Source organism: Podarcis vaucheri, assembly GCF_965113315.1.
Source record: "Podarcis vaucheri genome assembly, chromosome: 13".
Classification (NCBI taxonomy): domain Eukaryota; kingdom Metazoa; phylum Chordata; class Lepidosauria; order Squamata; family Lacertidae; genus Podarcis; species Podarcis vaucheri.
This window is the reverse complement of record NC_138751.1, coordinates 48,392,148-48,409,216: the sequence shown is the minus strand read 5'-3', so window position 1 is coordinate 48,409,216 and position 17,069 is coordinate 48,392,148. Positions and strand designations below refer to the sequence as shown.

Here is a 17,069-nt window from a genome sequence, read left to right as displayed (position 1 = left end):
TTTCCCGCCCCGACCTGGCCACAGTGATCCATGCGACAGTCACCTCCAGGCTTGACTACTGTAATTCGCTCTACGCGGGGCTGCCCTTGAAGCTGTCCCAGAAACTCCAGCGGGTGCAGAATGCTGCAGCGAGGCTCCTCACGGGGTCTCTGCCATGGGAGCATATTCACCCAGTGCTTTTCAAGCTGCACTGGCTCCCGGAGGAGTACAGGGTCAGATTTAAGGTGCTGGTTTTGACCTTTAAAGCCCTGCACGGCCTAGGACCCTCGTACCTACGGGACCACCTCTCCCAGTATGCCCCACGGAGAGCCTCAAGGTCCATAAATAGCAACACCCTAGAGGTCCTGGCCCTAAGGAAGTTAAATTAGCCTCAGTCAGAGACAGGGCCTTTTCAACACTGGCTCCAGCCTGGTGGAACATTCTGTCTCATGAGACCAGGGCCCTGCAGGATCTGATTTCTTTCCACAGGGCCTGTAAGACAGAGTTGTTCCGCCTGGCCTTTGGCTTGGAGCCAATTTGATTCCCTCCCCCTCTTTCTTTTTCCTTTCTCCCCTGTGATGAGGCTGCATTTTAATGTTTCAATGTTTCGATGTTGTATTTTAACCTTGTTTTTAAGTTGTATTCATTCAGCCTGTTTTTATTATTGTTTGTTAGCTGCCCTGAGCCAGGCCTTGGCTAGGGAGGGCGGGGTATAAATAAAATTTATTATTATTATTATTATTATTATTATTATTATTATTATTATTATTTCCCTTAGGCCTTTGACTCTCTGCCTAACCGTTGCCGTGTTCCCCCATCTATCCCCTTTTGCAGACATCGGCGCCTACTTCGAGCAAGGCACCTGGGTCCGCTATGACATCATGACGATGCCGTTGCACGTAGTCCGGGAGTTCTCCAACATTCTCCACCAGCCGATTCAGCCGCTCCCCGGCTACAACCTGACCAGGGAGGATGTGTGGCTCAGTTTCCGCACCACTTCGGCCCCCGCCGTCCTGATCTACGTCAGCACCTTTGTGCATGATTACATGACCATTTTGATCCGCGAGGACGGTGAGCCTTATGAGGAACGGCTAAGGAAGCTGGGCATGTTTAGCCTGGAGAAGAGGAGGTTAAGGGGTGATATGATAGCCATGTTCAAATATATAAAAGGATGTCACATAGAGGAGGGAGAAAGGTTGTTTTCTGCTGCTCCAGAGAAGCGGACACGGAGCAATGGATCCAAACTACAGGAAAGAAGATTCCACCTAAACATTAGGAAGAACTTCCTGACAGTAAGAGCTGTTCGACAGTGGAATTTGCTGCCAAGGAGTGTGGTGGAGTCTCCTCCTTTGGAGGTCTTTAAGCAGAGGCTTGACAACCATATGTCAGGAGTGCTCTGATGGTGTTTCCTGCTTGGCAGGGGGTTGGACTCGATGGCCCTTGTGGTCTCTTCCAACTCTATGATTCTATGATTCTATGAGCATCACGGGAGCTAGCCCTGGGCCCCCCCGAATCTGGCCTCTTTCTTGTTGACAACGCATCTTGCCGTGGCGTCAGGATAATTCATAGAATTGTAGAGTTGGAAGGGATTTCTCCCAGGGGCAATCAACTCCAGCCCCCCTGCAATGCCTAAATCTTAACTACAGCATCCACAGCAGATGGCCTAATAATAATAATAATATATTTATACCCCGCCCATCTGGCTGGGTTTCCCCTGCCACCAGAATACAGTGGTACCTCGGGTGAAGTACTTAATTTGTTCCGGAGGTCCGTTCTTAACCTGAAACTGTTCTTAACCTGAAGCATCACTTTAGCTAATGGGGCCTCCTGCTACCGCCGTGCCACCAGAGCACGATTTCTGTTTTCATCCTGAAGCAAAGTTCTTAACCCGAGGTACTATTTCTGGGTTAGCGGAGTCTGTAACCTGAAGCGTATGTAACCTGAAGCATATGTAACCCGAGGTACCACTGTATTAAAAATGCGATAAAACACCAAACATTAAAAACTTCCCTAAACAGGGCTGCCTTCAGATGTCTTCTAAACATCACATAGTTGTTTATTTCCTTGACATCTGATGGGAGGGTGTTTCACAGGGCGGGTGCAACTACCAAGAAGGCCCTCTGCTTGGTTCCCTGTAGCCTCACTTCTCACAGAAGGCCCTCGGTGCTGGACCTCAGTGTCCAGGAAGAATGATGGGGGTGGAGACACTCCTTCAGGTATACTGGACCAAGGCCGTTTAGGGCTTTAAAGTTCAGCACCAACACTTTGAATTGTGCTTGGAAACATACTGGGAGCCAATGTAGGTCTTCAGATGTTTGTTTGGTTGTTCTGGCCACGCTTGCCATCACACTTGTTTGGCAAGCCTTTGAGAGCTCCTGTTTCAAAGTAATACCATCTCCACCTTGCCGTCCCCTTCTACCTGTTGCCGTTTCCCTTGCAGGCATCCTGCAGCTGCACTACCAACTGGGCGCCCTCCCTGCCATCTACCCCCTGAGCACGCGCTCTGTGGCCGACGGACAGCCACACAGTATCAACGTCACGCGTGTCAATCGAACGTTGTACACACAGGTAAGGGGGGGCCCTCTTGCTGCACGAGTGGGAAGGGGCCTGCAGAAAGGCGTCTTGCGGCGGAAGGGACTTGGAGCCCCCTGATGTTGCTTGGCTCCCAACTTCCATCAGCCTCAGTTGAGTGATGGATGCCGCAGTTCAGCAATGCCTAGAGGACTACACATGGTCTTCACCTCTGGCTCTGTGGCTCTCTCACTGTCTGGAGGGAGGGAGGGACTCACGGGAGAGTAGCCCAGCAGCTTTCTGCTCTGCGGAGTGTGGGCCCGTTGGTGTCATGTGGACAAACGGTTAAATTATGCAGTGCTTGGCTTCACGACGCCAGGCACACATTCCCAGCGTCTGGAGGTTCTGAGATAAGGTGCCAGGTGCGCTGGGTTGCCATAGCAACACTAGCAAGGCCAGGCGTACGTCTTGCTGAGTCATTTACCCTTCCATTAGTTCAAGAATGCCTAGGTGTAGAATCAGATATAACAGGCATTGCTTTTCTGATGTTTGTGTCCTGATGCCCATGCCATATTGTCCTTTCCTGTCTGGATACTGCCCTGTTTCCATGTGAGGAAGAGGCTCTGCGTTTTACCCAGCAGCATTACCTAGCAGGGAGATAGTGTTACCGGATCTTTCTGTACATATGTATCTTTACTTCAGAGACCAGAAGAACTCTGTATAGTAGATAGCTGGGGCTCCACATACTCTGCTGATATATCAAACTGGTTGTTGAGGTGTGGGGAACACAACCTTCCACAAGTAGACAACAGGGCCTGGGACAGCGCTGGGAATGGCTGAGTTCTCCACTGTAAAATAATAATAATAATGATGATGATGATGATGATGTTAGTATTATTTATAGCGCCCCTCCCCCACTGGCTGGGTTTCCCCAGCCACTCTGGGCGGCTCCCAACAGAATATTAAAAACATGATAAAACATCAAACATTAAAAGCTTCCCTAAACAGGGCTGCCTTCACATGTCTTCTAAAAGTCAGGTGGTTGTTTATTTCCTTGACATCTGATGGGAGGGCGTTCCACAGGGCAGGGGCCACTACCGAGAAGGCCCTCTGCCTGGTTCCCTGTAGCGTTGCTTCTTGGAATGAGGCAACCGCCAGAAGGCCCTCGGCGTTGGACCTCACTGTCCGGGCAGAACGATGGGGGTGTGTGTGTGGAGACGCTCCTCCAGGTATACTGGGTTGAGGCCGTTTAGGGCTTTAAAGGTCAGCACCAACACTTTGAATTGTGCTTGGCAATGTACTGGGAGCTAATGTAGGTCTTTCAAGACCAGTGTTCTATGGTCTTAGCGGCCGCTCCCAGTCACCAGTCTAGCTGCCGCATTCTGGATTAGTTGTAGTTTCCAGGTCACCAGTCCACTGTTCTCTGTGAGGGTATCCTGATCAGCCTTATAGTATGTCTTCTCTCTTCTTCCTTTCTTTAGTTGGATTATTACCCAGTCCAAGTCTACCAGCTCTCCCTTTTTGTGGATGGCAGACTCGACTCGCCCAAGGCGCTCTATCTTGGTCGTTTCATGGGTGAGTGAGAGTCGTGGGTCCTGCCCATTCTTGACATTGATTGTCCCATGCCCAGCTCCTTGGATGTACCAGTCAGCCTTCTGTTGCCCTGGTTCCTTCCAGTTACTTTGGATTTCCAACCCATGGCTAGTGGCCAACATCTGGAAAGCTCCAGATTGACCAGGGAGAGGGGGATGCCTGCTCCACATAACCTCACCCTGACATCCAACTCTGCTTTGCTTTTAGGCTCGCAAACATAGTTCTCTCCCCCTTCCACTTCCACATCTCTGGATTCTGCCCTGTCCCTCGAAACAGCCTCTGTTGTCCCCTTTCTCCTGTGTTCCTGGAGACCCCCATTCCTTCTAATCGCCAGCTTGGGAGTGCCTCTCAGTTCCAAAGCAAAATGTGGCCACCCCAAAATGAGGCGATGGTCTCTGCATCCTCAGGGGCCTCTCTTCGGTATATGGAAGTTTGTCGTTATATACCGTATTTTTCGCTCTATAGGACGCACCGGACAATAGGATGCACCAGACCATAGGAGGGGGAGAACGGGGGGGGGGATTCTCCCCCTCTTTGTTCGGCGCCCCTTCAGTGAAGCGGCAGGAGAAACGGAGCCCCTTCCATTTCTCCTCCTGCTTCGCTGAAGGGGCGCTGCGCAGAGAGGGAAAACTGTGCAGCACTTCTCCAGTGAAGTGTGCACCGACCCCTCTCGCTCTCCAGGCTTCAGGTGGCCATCTGCAAGCCTTCGGAGCACGGCGGGAACTCCTGCTGCACTCCGGAGGCTTGCGGATAGCTGCCTGAAGCCCCCGGAGCGCAGCGGGAGTTCCCTGCGCTCCGGGGGCTTCAGACGGCTTCAGCGAAAGCAACACGAAGCCTCTGGAGCGCGGGGGGAGCTCTCCCTCTGTATTTCGGAGGCTTCATGTTGCTATCGCTGAAGCCAAGGAGCCTGCATTCGCTCCGTAGGACGCACACACATTTCCCCTTCATTTTTGGAGGGGAAAAAGTGTGTCCTATAGAGCGAAAAATACGGTATATGCCCAGTAGGGAACTGTGAGCTTTGATACTTAATAGAATTTGGTGGCAGCTGAGTCTGTAAGAGGAGGAGAAGGGTCTGACGCGGAGGCCGGCACCCTGGGGCCTCCTCTAAGGCAAATGGGGAACTCGTTTCTTCAAAGAGCCGCCATCACCCGAGCTCCTCTGCTCTTCCGTTTCCCTCCTGCCCCACTTTTTCACATCTTCTCCTTCCACCCCACTTTCTGCAAGCTCTCCCCACCCCCCTTTCGCTTTCCTTTCCCCCTTGTTGCATCCGTCAAACACAGGCCTCTCTGTATGAACATTCTGTAACGGGGCTGAAAATGATTTTGCAGGTTCTGGGCTGAATAAATTATGCAGATCATATGAATTTTGCATGCGTGTCCTTAATTTGCATAGCATGCCCTTCTGTCGCTAGGCGGGGAAAGGAAGAAAGAGCCCCTCTTCCCCAGGAGTGCTGCTTCACTTCCTGACAGACATTGACTCCTAAGCCTGTCCTTACAGATCTCAAGGCTTTTTCAAAAACTGATATGGCTGACTGTTGTCAGTGTTTTTGATTTGGGGTAGTTTTTATTTTATCTCATTGAACAGCCTGTTTTATTACATACATTTAAACCCATTGACACACACACTCACTCACACATACACACTTGTTTCCCCCCCCCTTTTCTAAATTACATTTCAAAATATTCATTTCAACAACCATAAATCAATGACTTCCCTCCTTCTCTTTTGGTAGTTCATTTTGCATACTATAAAGGTAAAGGGACCCCTGACCATTAGGTCCAGTCGTGACCGACTCTGGGGTTGGGGCGCTCATCTCGCTTTACTGGCCAAGGGAGCCGGCGTACAGCTTCTGGGTCATGTGGCCAGCATGGCTAAGCCGCTTCTGGCGAACCAGAGCAGCGCATGGAAACCCCATTTACCTTCCCGCTGGAGCTGTACCTATTTATCTACTTGCACTTCAGCATGCTTTCAAACTGCTAGGTTGGCAGGAGCAGGGACCGAGCAATGGGAGCTCACCCTGTCGCGGGGATTCGAACCGCCGACCTTCTGATCGGCAAGACCTAGGCTCTGTGGTTTAACCCACAGTGCTACCCGCGTCCCTTTTGCATACTGTATACATCCCTGCATATTTTACATGAACTAAATTATTCAGTAATCCGTTTTTACATCTCTCAAAACTTATTCACCCATATATTCAGTGAACATTTTCCAGTCGTCTTTAAACGTGCATTCTTCTTGTTCTTTTATATTCGATATGTTAAGTCTGCAAGCTGCTTGTATTCCATCAATTTGCGTTGCCATTCCTCTTTGGTTGGGGCCTTGCCCGCTTTCCATTTTAGGGCTAACAAGACATGGGCCGTGGTAGTGGCATACATAAATAGTCTTTTTTGACACCTGGGAATTTCCCTCTGAATTATCCCCAACAAAAAGGACTCTGGTGGTTTTTTTTTTGGGGGGGGGGTGTACTTTTAAACATTTTTTTCAATTCATTATATATCATTTCCCTGATTTGGGATAGTTTTGAGGGGGGTTAGGAGGAAGAAGCTGGCGTCCATTTAACTCTGTCCTGTTCCTCTTGTCTTCCATGGTCCACAGAGACGGGCTTGATTCACCCGGACATCCAAAGATACAACACACCGGGCTTCACAGGTTGCCTCTCAGGAGTGAAATTCAACAGCATTGTGCCTCTGAAAACCATCTTCCGGGCCAGTGGCAAAAATCCCATCCGCCCCTACAGCATCAAAGGGCGGCTGGTGGAGTCCAGCTGTGCCTCTATGCCCAACTCTTACATCGAAACACCACCAGAACTTGACCCCTGGTACATAGACCCAGGTAAGGTAGCATTTATGGGGGAGGAAGGTGAGATGTTGGGCCTGCCCACTCATCCCAGAAGGGTTGGGGGCAAGGCTGTGCTTACCTGGGGGCGAGGGTGCCTCTTAATAAATTTAATAATAATAAATGTTATTTACACCCCGCCGTCCCCGGCCAGAGCCGGGCTAAGGGCGGCTAACACCAATAAAATCACAGTAGAAACATAATGGGGGACGGACGGACAACCAATTTAAAATACAGATTAAAATGCAGCCTCGTTTTAAAAGTAGACCATAAGGGGAGGGCAACATAAGGGTCAGACTGAGTCCAAACCAAAGGCCAGGCAGAACAGCTCTGTCTTGCAGGCCCTGCAGAAAGATCTCAAGTCCCGCAGGGCCCTAGTCTCTTCTGACAGAGCGTTCCACCAAGTCGGAGCCAGTACTGAAAAGGCCCTGGCCTTAGTTGAGACCAATCTAACCACCTTGTGACCTGGGACCTCCAAAGTGTTGTTATTTAGGGCCTCCGGGGGGCATACCAGGAGAGGCGGTCCCGTAGATACGAGGGTCTTAGGCTGCATAGGGCTTTAAAGGTCAAAACCAGCACCTTAAACCTGATCCTGTACTCCACCGGGAGCTTGTGTAGTTGGTAAAGCACTGGATGAATGTGATCCTGCGGCAAGGACCCCGTAAGGAGCCTCGCTGTGGCATTCTGCACCCGCTGGAGCAGCCCTAGCCTTCCTTCATGTGTCCCAGGCGATGTTTGGGCCAGAACCCTTGGACTAATCTACACTAGTGAGTTAAAATATTATACCTTGGTTCTCGAACGGCTTAGCTGACAAACAAATCGGCTTCCGAACGCCACAAGCCCGGAAGTAAGTGTTCCGGTTTGCGAACGTTTTTCGGAAGCCAAACGTCTGACGTGGCTTCTGTTGAGGGCAGGAAGCTCCTGCAGCCAATCGGAAGCCGCGCCTTGGTTTTCGAACCGTTTCAGGAGTTGAACGGAATGGATTAAGTTCGAGAACCAAGGTACGACTGCAAATGCATTATCAACATGTGACACCAGAGGGCGCTGTTGTCAATGTAAAATTGCATTGAGAGCTGTATGTTGTTTTATTTTGAGCGTTTTTGCAATCACAATTTAAATCACTAGTCAATAAGACTTGATTTAAATCATCATTTTTTAACAGAAAGACTCAGTATTGCTGGTATCATCTTAATATTTACAACCAGAGGAAGATTTCATTTTTGGAATAATAAATTTTCAGAGTAGTTTTTAGTTATATCAAATATTACTGATTTGGTTATACTATTAGAAATACATAGACAGATAATTAAGAAATTATTGTAAGGTTTAATGTTAACTGTTTCTATTTGGACAACTTTTTTGCTGTACTTTATTGGAAGGAGATAAGTAATCATTTCCTTAATAACAATTTATTTAACTAAAACAATAACATATAGCATATGTATCCATGTTTGTTAACTGATGTGGTTAAACATTTTTTTAAAAAAACTTACAAGTTTTAGCACACATGAAAAACTTAAAACAAATCCTTATTTCCTGATGAATAGCCTTTGGCCTATAATGTAACTTAAAAAGAAAACTATCTTTAGAAAGATTTTCCCTCCAAAAGCATTTTATTTTAAAAATCTGATTTAAATAAAAAAACAGCCTGATTTAAATAAAAAATCCAATTTAATTATTTTTTAAATCCGATTTAAAAAAAAATCATTGATTTTTATTCATCCTGGTCCTCTGTGTCCTTCTAGTTGACTTCCTGTACATCCACGACGACGGCTGGATCGCGATCATCATTGGAGGTGAGTCTGAGACTAAGAGGGTTGCTGGGAGCTTTTACCCAAGAGCTACACCGTGGGAGCTTGGCCCATGGGAGCTTTGAGAGCTCAGATTTAGATGCTGACTGTGGCCTACTGTGCTACAGCCAGACCTAGGAACGGAGGAAGCCACAGGATGCCACGGGTCCACCTAAGGGCACAGCACTGTCTGCGTCGGTTAGCAGTAGCTCCCCAGGGTTTCAGATGCGGAAGAGGGCATTCCCAGCCTTAACCTTTAAAGCCCTAAATGACCTCGGTCCTGTATACCTGAAGGAGCATCTCCACCCCCATTATTCAGCCCGGACACTGAGGTCCAGTCCCGAGGGCCTTCTGGCAGTTCCCTCCCTGCGAGAAGCCAAGTTACAGGGAACTAGGCAGAGGGCCTTCTCGGTGGTGGCACCTGCCCTTTGGAACGCCCTCCCACCAGATGTCAAAGAGATAAACAACTTCCAGACTTTTAGAAGACATCTGAAGGCAGCCCTGTTTAGGGATGCTTTTAATGTTTGAGGCATTAGGTAAAGGTAAAGGGACACCTGATCATTAAGTCTAGTCGTGGCCGACTCTGGGGTTGCGGCGCTCATCTCGCTTTACTGGCCGAGGGAGCCGGCGTACAGCTTCCAGGTCACGTGGCCAGCAGGACTAAGCCGCTTCTGGAGAACCAGAGCAGCACACAGAAACGCCGTTTACCTTCCCGCCAGAGCGGTACCTATTTATCTACTTGCACTTTGACGTGCTTTCAAACTGCTAGGTTGGCAGGAGCAGGGACCGAGCAACGGAGCTCACCCCATCACGGGGATTCGAACCGCCGACCTTCTGATCGGCAACTCCTAGGCTCTGTGGTTTAACCCACAGCACCACCCGCGTTCCCGTTTGCTGCAATACTGTATTTTAATATTGTGTTGGAAGCCGCCCAGAGTGGCTGGGGAAACCCAGCCAGTTGGGTGGGTTATAAATAATACTAACAATAATATTTATTATTATTATTATTATTATTATTATTATTATTATTATTATTATTATTATTATTATTTTGATGATGATGATGTTACAATGGAGAACTCAGCCATTCCCAGTGCTGTGACAGCGCTATTATTATTATTCTTATTATTTTGTTATTATTATTATTATTATTATTATTATTATCATTATTATTATTTTGATGATGATGATGTTACAATGGAGAACTCAGCCATTCCCAGTGTTGTGACAGCGCTATTATTATTATTATTTTGTTGTTGTTATTATTATTATTATTAATTATTATTATTATAATAACTGGAGAAGCTGGGAGTTGAACCTGTCACCTGCAGGCAATCCAGAGTCTACCAAGGAGCTACGGCCCTGCCCACGTTTAGCCTCGCTTCTGGGTTATTCTCGTCCTCCCCCTTCACTCTCGCCTTTCTCCCTCAGTGATCTTTTTCCTGCTCCTGCTGCTGGCGGCTGCTCTCCTCTTGATGTACCTGCACCACCACCGCTACAAGGGCTCGTACCACACCAATGAGCCCAAGGCTATCCAAGACTACAACAGTAGTAGCAGCAGCGGTGGTGGCGGTGGCGGCGGTGGCAGCAGCAGTGGCGGCGGCGGAGGCGGAGCTCCTCCCGTCCCGCCGGCGAAGCCTGCCGCCTCGCGGAAGGATCAAAACTTGCCACAAATCCTGGAGGAGTCCAAAACCGAATAGCCGATCGGAGCCAGGAGCGCCGATTCCTCCCTCCGATGGTGCTGGCTGCAGCCTCTTGGCAAGACCAAACCCGAACTGCCAACTGTGCCACTTTCTGGGAAGCCGACCTTCTCCCCCCCCCCGACATCCCCACTGCGAGACGACGGCCCTCTTGGCGCCTCTGCCTTGTTTCACCTGCACATCCTGTGGAGTGTTGCTGCATCTTCCGGTTGGATCCAATAACCGATGGGCAGGTGTCAATCAAAGGTCCCCAGCCCGAGTTTTTTCCCCTTTAATAGCCTAATTCTCCCCAGTCCCGTTTCTCATCTCTTGATCAGGTTGGTGCCTAAGAAGATGCCCAAATGATACCTGAGGGTGGTTGTTCCCCGACCCCCAGAGCTATTAAATCTCTCTGCACTCCTGTTTCTGGACTGTGTGGAGTCTCCTTTGGAGCAACATTGGGGTGGCAGAGGCGACGTATGACAGGCTGTGGCAAGCAGCCCGTGCTCGGACTTCCTCCAAGCCAAACTCCACAGATCTTTGCCGTTTGAAGAGAGACACTGGATGTTCAATATTGCACTTTCTTCTTTTTATTTTGTTTTTACGGAACAAGGGAAAATGCAACGCAATATCCATTCTGGCCTTTTCACGCGTGACTCACTAGCACATAGTCTTCCTTGCTTAATTGCTTAGCATTTAATTAAAACAAAAACAAAAAAGCCATTAGTCGAGCCATGCAATATAGCGTATTTTAGATCTCGGCACGTTATATTGTGCCCTGAGAGAAATCCAATGTGCAATGTAGGTACCTGCCTGCCAGTATATATAATATATATATATAAATATATTTCTGTGTGCAGCTGCAGCGCATGGAAGGATCACTCGCACTTTGCTACCACTTTGCTGCTTTCGTAAATCAGGGTTTTGAGAATTTTAAGATTCTTTCTACCTTCCCTTCTTCCCTTTTAGTTGTGGGTTATTAGACAGACTAGTTTTTTTATTCTATCGGTTTGTATAAAAAACACAAAAGCAGAAGTCTGATGTTCTGTTTTTTCAAGTGATGTCGTCTGTGTGGTCTGTAGTTTGCTACTTCGGGGAAGGAGGTTTTGCTCTTGGGTAACTCTTCCGACCCTCTCCCTCCCCCTACCTTTTGAAAAGCTAAGTTCACTCGTGAAATGTTAAGAAGATAAAAACTGTGTAGCAGAAGCAAAATGGATTTATTTTATCCAAAAGCCCAGGGCTATTCTTGGGCGGTTTATTTTTTCTAAGGAGCTGTTTGTCTGGACAAAACGTGAAGGTTACCTAAATAAATAAATGTAAAGAAAGTTAAGTCAGGGCGATGACGACGTGATCCTGTGTCATTTTGTGCGGAGGTGATGGTGTGAAGGCTGTTGTTCAAAAGTATCTAAATTATGAATTGAGTTTTAACAGGCAGCCCTCCAGCGGTTCTCAACCTGTGGGTTCCCAGATGTTGTTGGACTACAACGCCCATCATCCCTGAGCTCTGGCCTTGCTAGCTAGGGGTGATGGGAGTTGTGATTCAACAACATCTGGGGACCCACAGGTTGAGAAAGGCTGCAGGCTTAGTCCAAGCAACCACCAGCATTGTGTTAAAGGTAAAGGGACCCCTGACTATTAGGTCCAGTCGTGGCCGACTCTGGGGTTGTGGCGCTCATCTCGCTTTATTGGCCAAGGGAGCCGGCATACAGCTTCCAGGTCATGTGTCCAGCATGACTAAACTCCTTCTGGAGAACCAGAGCAGCGCACGGATACGCCGTTTACCTTCCCGCCGGAGCGGTTCCTATTTATCTACTTGCACTTTGATGTGCTTTTGAACTGCTAGGTTGGCAGGAGCAGGGACCGAGCAACGGGAGCTCACCCTGTCGCGGGGATTTGAACCGCCGACCTTCTGATCGGCAAGTCCTAGGCTCTGTGGTTTAGCCCACAGTGCCACCCGCGTCCTGAGGGTGTGTTGGGATCGTTCAAAATCTCCACTGCTGCAAAGTTCCTGCTCTAGACTCACGTTCCTTTTGCACAGAGAATCGACGTGCTGGGGTGAGAACGGCAGCAGCAAAACCGGCTAGAACTGCCCTAGCTATGCAAGGCAGTCGGATCTCACAACACATAAAAGCTGAAAACCCAAACATTGTTTGTTGCAAAGGCCAGCACAAAATGTGTGGCTCCTATGGTGAACAACAGGGTGAAGAGACGTTGGCTCCTACAGCTAACACTAGAATGATGGGCAACCCTTGCCCCGAACTCTGCATTAAGGCAACAGCTTTCTTAAGCCTACCAGAATGTCACACAATTGCATAATAAAAAAATTCCTTCCAGTAGCACCTTAAAGACCAACTAAGTTAGTTCTTGGTATGAGCTTTCGTGTCCATGCACACTTCTTCAGATACCTTCAGATACAATTGCATGCAAGCTCTCAGTTTCCCCAGAACTCTTCATCAAGTTAGATAGTTAAAAAAAACCCAGCAACCCATAAGCAAAGGAGGGTGTCTATATTTCAATTTTTCTCTCCCCCCCTTTCTTCAAAGTCTGCTCTTCCCTTTTCTGCTGCAACTTGTACCTATTTTTATTTTTAAAAAAGGTCCTCATGAAAATTCATCGAGTGTTGAAGAGAGGATGGAATCACCCGTTGTTGTAAATACGTTTCCTCTTCCTAGGCGGCCTGGATGCATCCTGAATTGTGCAAAATGTCTGCTACTTCCCCCCAACGGTCAAAACTCCCATTGTTCTAGGTGTGTTTTGCGACAGGGAAGTTTGTTAACGTGAGCAGTTTCTGAGCTCTGGGTGCAGTACTGAGCCCAAGATTTCAGATTAAAACTGCAGAGTGGAAGGAAAGGAGGACGTTTTCCTGCCTCCCCACTTCCAGCTACTCTCTGAAGACTGGAAAAGAGACCGTCTTAAGAATATTAGGGGGGTGGGCAGGGGAAGGACTAGACCATGTGAAAAATGAACATGATATTTTAGCTGCAGTTCATTCATTCTCAGCTTTGTATTCTTGTTATAAAGAAAAGGCTCACCTAGACATTCTGCTGTTGTGCCCAGAACCTAGGTTGAAGGTGCCATTTAGCTCCTAGCTTTCATATCTCTGTTTCTAATGGTGCTACTCTGCCATGCCACCTCAAGACTCTTACCAAATGCCCACACCTTCCACTTTTCTCTTTCCCTCCTGCTTTCTCTCTCATTGGATTTTTTCTTACCATCTAGTGTTGTTGTTGTTGAGTCATTTAGTCATGTCCGACTCTTTGTGACCCCCTGGACTAGAGCACGCCAGGCACTCCTGTCTTCCACTGCCTCCTGCAGTTTGGTTAAACTCATGCTGGTAGCTTCGAGAACACTGTCCAACCATCCCATCCTCTGTCGCTCCCTTCTCCTTATGCCCTCCATCTTCCCCAACATCAGGGTCTTTTCCAGGAAGTCTTCTCTTCTCATGAGGTGGCCAAAGTATTGGAGCCTCAGCTTCAGGATCTGTCCTTCCAGTGAGCACTCAGGGCTGATTTCCTTAAGAATGGAGAGGTTTGATCTTCTTGCAGTCCATGGGACTCTCAAGAGTCTCCTCCAGCACCATAATTCAAAAGCATCAATTCTTCGGCGATCAGCCTTCTTTATGGTCCAGCTCTCACTTCCATACATCATTACTGGGAAAACCATAGCTTTAACTATACGGACCTTTGTCGGCAAGGTGATGTCTCTGCTTTTTAAGATGCTGTCTAGGTTTGTCATTGCTTTTCATTGCCATCTAGCCTAGGGAAAAGCTTGCACACCAGTTCATGACATTTCAGTCAGCTTAATAAAGGCACCGTCTTAATATGGGCTCCCCACCCCCTCTTATGGGCCTTTATTTGTAGGGTGACTGAGATGAAACATTCCTTTGGGTACCTCTGACTTTGTGAGGCAAGCATTTTCAGAGACACAAACCACACACGCGATACAAAACAAAGTAGAAAGCACATCATCACCCCCACTTTTTTTTGTCTTTCCCCCTCTGCTGTGAGACTCTATATACCAGTTTCCCATACTTCGGTCTCCAGCTGTTTTTGGACTACAACTCCCATCATCCCTAGCTAGCAAGATGATCGGGGTGATGGGAAGCGTAGTCTAAAAAACTGCTGAGACCCAAGTTTGGGGAACGCTGCCCTACGCAAATGTCACAGGGATGATTCTCAGGGTCCCTTCCAACTCAACAATTCTATGCGTGTGTATCTCAAGTTGTATATGCGTTACTCAGTTACAGTGCTGTCATCTTGAAACACGCATGTATGGTCCTGTCCCTCGGTCTCCTGAGGGTGTGGGAAGTGCCGGGGGGGGTGCAGTTAGACCAGATCTCTCTTATTTGGGCCCCAAACACGCCTGCTCTTCGCCCTCCTCAAGTGTTTTTGCCTGCCCTTGGCCTGTGCTAATACTGCCTGCTTGCTTGGATGGGTGGAAAGGACACCATGCTGCACAGAGAGGTAAGTATCTCAACGACTGCTCTATCAACTTTCCCCCGCAGGCTGAACAAAGGCCCCGACCCCCCGGGTCAGACAAACAGTCACTCCAGCTTACTGTCCCCAGGCAAGCTGGAAAAGAGGCAGACTTAACTCAGCAGTCACTACAACTTTATTAAGACAAAACTCTTACAAGCCATAATATATAAAGTGCACATAAGTTGCCAGCAGCAAAGCACAGAGACACAAGCAGCCAGAGGAGTTGGGAGGAAGAGGCCAAGACAAGAGTGGCTTTGAGAGATACTGTTCTGCCCCGCCACCATTTCTCCAACACAAGAGCAGTTCCGTTGAACTTCCTTTTGGTGTGTGTTGTAAGCATACAAGTTCACAATGCCGCATGCTAAACCTGCTCTCGTTACCACGCTAAAAATGTTCTGGGAGGGGACTGGAGGCCTCTGCCCCGGCCAAACTCTGCGCCGTGCCTCGAAAGTGTCAAGCGATACAGGCTTGCATTATAAGAGGGAACAGAATGCACTATGGATGTGAGGTCCAAACACCCAAACAGCTGCACAAACAATGCCTTTTAATGGGTTAAGGTACTTTTGCAACGGAGATGAGCAGATGAAGCGCCTATTACTATAGGCCCAGCCAGCCCCTAGCAAAGTATTAAAACTTGCATCACCTTAAAACCAGTGGAAGGTTCAGCACTGGATAGCTCCTTTCAGAAAGCAGCTCAGTTTGGCACATCAAGCCATTGGTCAAATCAGAGAGTTGCAGACCTTCCCACTGCAGTCTGCCCCAGGAACCATATTCTCCTTAATCTAAAGTTGGGTGCAGAGGTAGCTGAGGTGGGAAAGGGCATTTGCATCTATTTTATTTAGCTACAACCCCATAGCTAATCTCACACTCCAATTCCACCTTCCCTGCTACCAAAAATGACTTGCTGCTATGCCGATAGCAATCCGAACACTAGCCTTCTTCATGGCTTTAGGCGGCATTTAACACAGTGTTTCCCAAACCTGGCCCTCCAGCTGTTTTGGGACTACAATTCCCATCATCCCTGACCGCTGGTCCTGATAGCTAGGGATGATGGGAGCTGTAGTCCCAAAACAGCTGGAGGGCCAAGCTTGGGAAACCCTGATTTAATGCATTGAGGAGTTCTTTTATTAACTTCGGCATCCAGCGCACACGCATGTAATCTCGGAAGCAGGCTGCTGCCCCAGAAAGCTCCCATCACAATTAGTCAGTTTCTTCGCATTTTTACAGATAAGGGCTGCTGTGGCAGGCCCTGTATGAGCAATAGCCAGGGAGAGGAGGAGAACTAAAAGCTGGCAGCTACTGGATCTCCTTTTCTCACAACAGAATCAATATCCGTGTTGGGAAGCACAGTAAAATGGTTTGAGCGACTATGTGTGTCATAGATGTCCTTGTTTCCCTGCAACCACGAGTATTCAGGTGCTGGGGAACAATGAGCAACAGGGAAAGGGGCGCAGTCACTGCTGCTTAGTTCCTTCTGTGATTAATTTCCGAGAAAGATTTGGGAAGTCTAGGCTGTCCAGCAATCGCAGCCTCCCTGCCTGGAAAGCCCTGATCCCAGATGACAGAGGGAAGGTTATAGCTATATGGGAGAAAACGCACTCTACGCATGTTTAGACACTATCCATGGTATTACTCTACATGTCAAATGTAGGCCGAGGGACAGGCAGGGAAAGGGATTTGGCCAATGAACCCTTTCAAAGAGTGTTCTACTTGGGATAAATGTGGGAGCTTCTCCAATTAGGCAGCTATCTTGATCTGAAATGGCTGAAAATCCTTCAGACTAGGCCAAAATGTTGTTCTCTGCCGGTAGTAAGAAACCGCTCCCTGGTGACGCAGGAGATAATTCTGCAGAATTCAAAAGCTCTGCATACTACTAATACGAAACGCAGCCCCATAGTGTAAAACTTCTTTCGCCACCTCTAAATGGACAAGACTGTCACACGCAGCAGCTGCTATGCCAAACTTTGAGAAGAACGTCTCGTCTTCTGCTGGTGCCTGCAAATAACCTCAACAGCAGGAAAAGCTGGCTATTATTACTGCCGGAGCTGATGAGGATTCAGCCCTTACAGTAATTCATGCCATCGACTCAGCTTTCCACCCTCTACAGCTCACGGAGAGCCCAGCTCTCCGCGGCCGACCCATGGTGGAGCAAATTATTCTAAAGTGCATGCTAACTTGTTTGTTTTGTACATCGATAGGTGGGG

The 17,069-nt window shown here is 48.2% G+C and overlaps 1 protein-coding gene across 1 annotated transcript in view; it reads left to right on the top strand.

The window, feature by feature from the left end:
- CNTNAP1 (contactin associated protein 1) overlaps positions 1-11,717 on the top strand; it is a 40,314-nt gene extending 28,597 nt beyond the window's left edge. The window contains exons 19-24 of the mRNA XM_082194711.1: positions 814-1,050; positions 2,420-2,547; positions 3,972-4,065; positions 6,679-6,915; positions 8,664-8,714; positions 10,140-11,717. Coding sequence (XP_082050837.1) covers positions 814-1,050; positions 2,420-2,547; positions 3,972-4,065; positions 6,679-6,915; positions 8,664-8,714; positions 10,140-10,408 — 1,016 coding nt within the window. The 3' untranslated portion in view covers positions 10,409-11,717. The remainder of the gene's footprint in view (positions 1-813; positions 1,051-2,419; positions 2,548-3,971; positions 4,066-6,678; positions 6,916-8,663; positions 8,715-10,139) is intronic.
- The last annotated feature ends 5,352 nt before the right edge of the window (positions 11,718-17,069 follow it).